This window comes from Rutidosis leptorrhynchoides, unplaced genomic scaffold (genome assembly GCF_046630445.1).
Source record: "Rutidosis leptorrhynchoides isolate AG116_Rl617_1_P2 unplaced genomic scaffold, CSIRO_AGI_Rlap_v1 contig114, whole genome shotgun sequence".
Classification (NCBI taxonomy): Eukaryota; Viridiplantae; Streptophyta; class Magnoliopsida; order Asterales; family Asteraceae; genus Rutidosis; species Rutidosis leptorrhynchoides.
In genome coordinates this window covers 84172-86225 of record NW_027266369.1, presented here as the reverse complement: position 1 = coordinate 86225, position 2054 = coordinate 84172, and the positions used below count along the sequence as shown (strand labels likewise).

At 47.3% G+C, this 2054-nt stretch overlaps 2 protein-coding genes across 2 annotated transcripts; both read right to left on the bottom strand.

Annotated features, from left to right (window-relative positions):
- Nucleotides 1-344: 344 nt before the first annotated feature.
- On the bottom strand, nt 345-1286 carry LOC139881110 (uncharacterized). The gene is made up of 2 exons (XM_071865636.1): nt 1151-1286; nt 345-724 (listed from the first exon to the last, which is right to left on the bottom strand). Exons 1-2 carry the CDS (start codon nt 1284-1286, stop codon nt 345-347), a joined length of 516 nt encoding a protein of 171 aa, XP_071721737.1.
- A 114-nt stretch (nt 1287-1400) lies between these two features.
- Nucleotides 1401-2054, bottom strand: LOC139881109 (uncharacterized). Its single transcript, XM_071865635.1, has one exon. It carries the CDS (start codon nt 2052-2054, stop codon nt 1401-1403), a length of 654 nt encoding a protein of 217 aa, XP_071721736.1.

The window sequence follows — 2054 nt, the reverse complement described above, 5'->3', positions numbered from 1 at the left end:
GTCGATTCCACTCGGGAGTATCGGGCTTACCTAGAAAATGTCGATGTTAATATAATGATCGGGCTTTCTTGACCCATGTCCACAAGGTTGGTAGCGTGCCAACTCCGTGGAATCTCCTTGCAATCTAATTATTCCAAGCGATATAAGTCGGGCCGAGAGACGCGTACGACTCGGTATGGGCCTTCCCAGTTTGGGCTCAGCTTTCCCACTGCTTCCTTCGGCTTGGAAGCCTCCATTTTTCTAAGCACGAGATCTCCTACCTTGAAGGTTCGACCGCGGACCCTCACGTTATTGAACTTGGCGGTCAGAATTTTTTGCTCGGCGATCTTTGCAGCGGCATCATCTCAAACCTCATCAATGAGGTCGAGGTTGAGCAAGAGTCCCTCCTTGTTAGGAATGGGGTCATCATGCTGAATGCGGAAGGAACGGAGCCGAACGTCGACTGGAATCACGACATCTGTGCTATAAGCAAGCTTGAAAGGGGTCTCGCCGGTTGTAAGCTTGGCAGTATTCCTATAAGCCCATAGCACTTTTGGAAGTTCATTGACCCATTCTTTCTTTGGCAAGTCTTTGAGCTTCTTCTTGAGTCCATCTAGGATCGAGCGATTCTTTACCTCGACTTGGTCGTTAGCGGCTGGGTGTGCGACAGATGTAAACCTTGGTTCGATTTCATACAGCTTGAGGAAGTTTTTGTATGCCTCACAATCGAACTGCTTCCCATTGTCTGATATGATGAATCGAGGAGGCCGAATCGAATCGAGATATTATCGACTCCCAAATGAACTTTTCGATCCTTTTCTCTATTATGATGGGTAGTGCTTCAGCCTTTACTCATTTTGTGAAGTAGTCGATTGCAACGACTACCCACTATCTTTGACCCGGCCCGCGAGGGAAGGGACCGAGAATGTCAATACCCCAAGTGTCGAAAGGGATGGGTGACATTATTGGAGCGATTTCTTCTCTGGTTGTCTCGGGGATGGAGGCGAATCTTTGGCATGCATCACATCTCTAGACGAAGTCGAGAGAGTCCTTGTGGATTGTCAGCTAATAAAAGCCTTGACAAAGTATTTGTAGGCCAAGGATCGGCCTCCCAAATGTGGACCTTTGGGGTTGTCGGCATCCTTCGGGGTTAAGCACTTGAGAAACGGACCCGGCATAGACCTCTTGTACAGTGAACCATCAATGATTGTGTACTTAGCTGCCTTACGCATTGACTTTTGGTCGTCGGGCAGAGTCCCATCCATGATATAAGCTCGGATTGGCGTCATCCAGTCAGGAGAGCACATGATTGGGGCAATCAATGGCACATCTGTCGAAGGTTTCTATAGAATCTATGTGTAAACTGGTCGATCTATATCTTCAAGGTCACCCGAAGCAAACTTGGATAAGCGGTCGGCCTGTTAGTTTTGGTCTCTCGGCACGTGTATGACTTCGAAGTTGTCAAGCTGGCTGAGGAGAGCTTTGACCATTTTGAGATACTTCTCCAATCTTTCGTTCCTAGCCACATACTCCCCCGATACTTGATTTGCTACGAGTTGGGAATCGGTGTGAATCCGTAAATTCTTTGCTCGTAGACTTTGGGCTAAATCAAGTCCGACAAGCATGGCCTCATATTCGGCCTCGTTGTGGGTGGAGTCGAAGTATAGGGCGATAGCATATTCGACGGGGAAGCTATTGGGGCTTGTAAGTACGATGTCGGCTCCATTGCCTGACTTGTTTGAGGCTCCATCAAAGAATAAATACCAATATTCGGCCTGCGGCCTTTCTGATCTTATAACTTTTTTGGGATTATCGGGTTGGGTGTTTTCATTGTCAGCTCTGAACTTCTTCGTCGGCTCTTCGGGCATGGTGTATTTTAAGATAAAATCTATTAAGGCTTGACCTTTCACCGATGGTCGAGGAAGATATGAAATGTCAAATTCACTTAGTTCTACCGCCCAATTGATCATTCGGCCGCTTGATTTAATGTCGTGAAGGATTTTGCGAAGCGGTTGCTCCGTAAGGACTCCGATCGAATGAGCATAGAAGTAGGGACGAAGTTTTCTTGTTGCCAT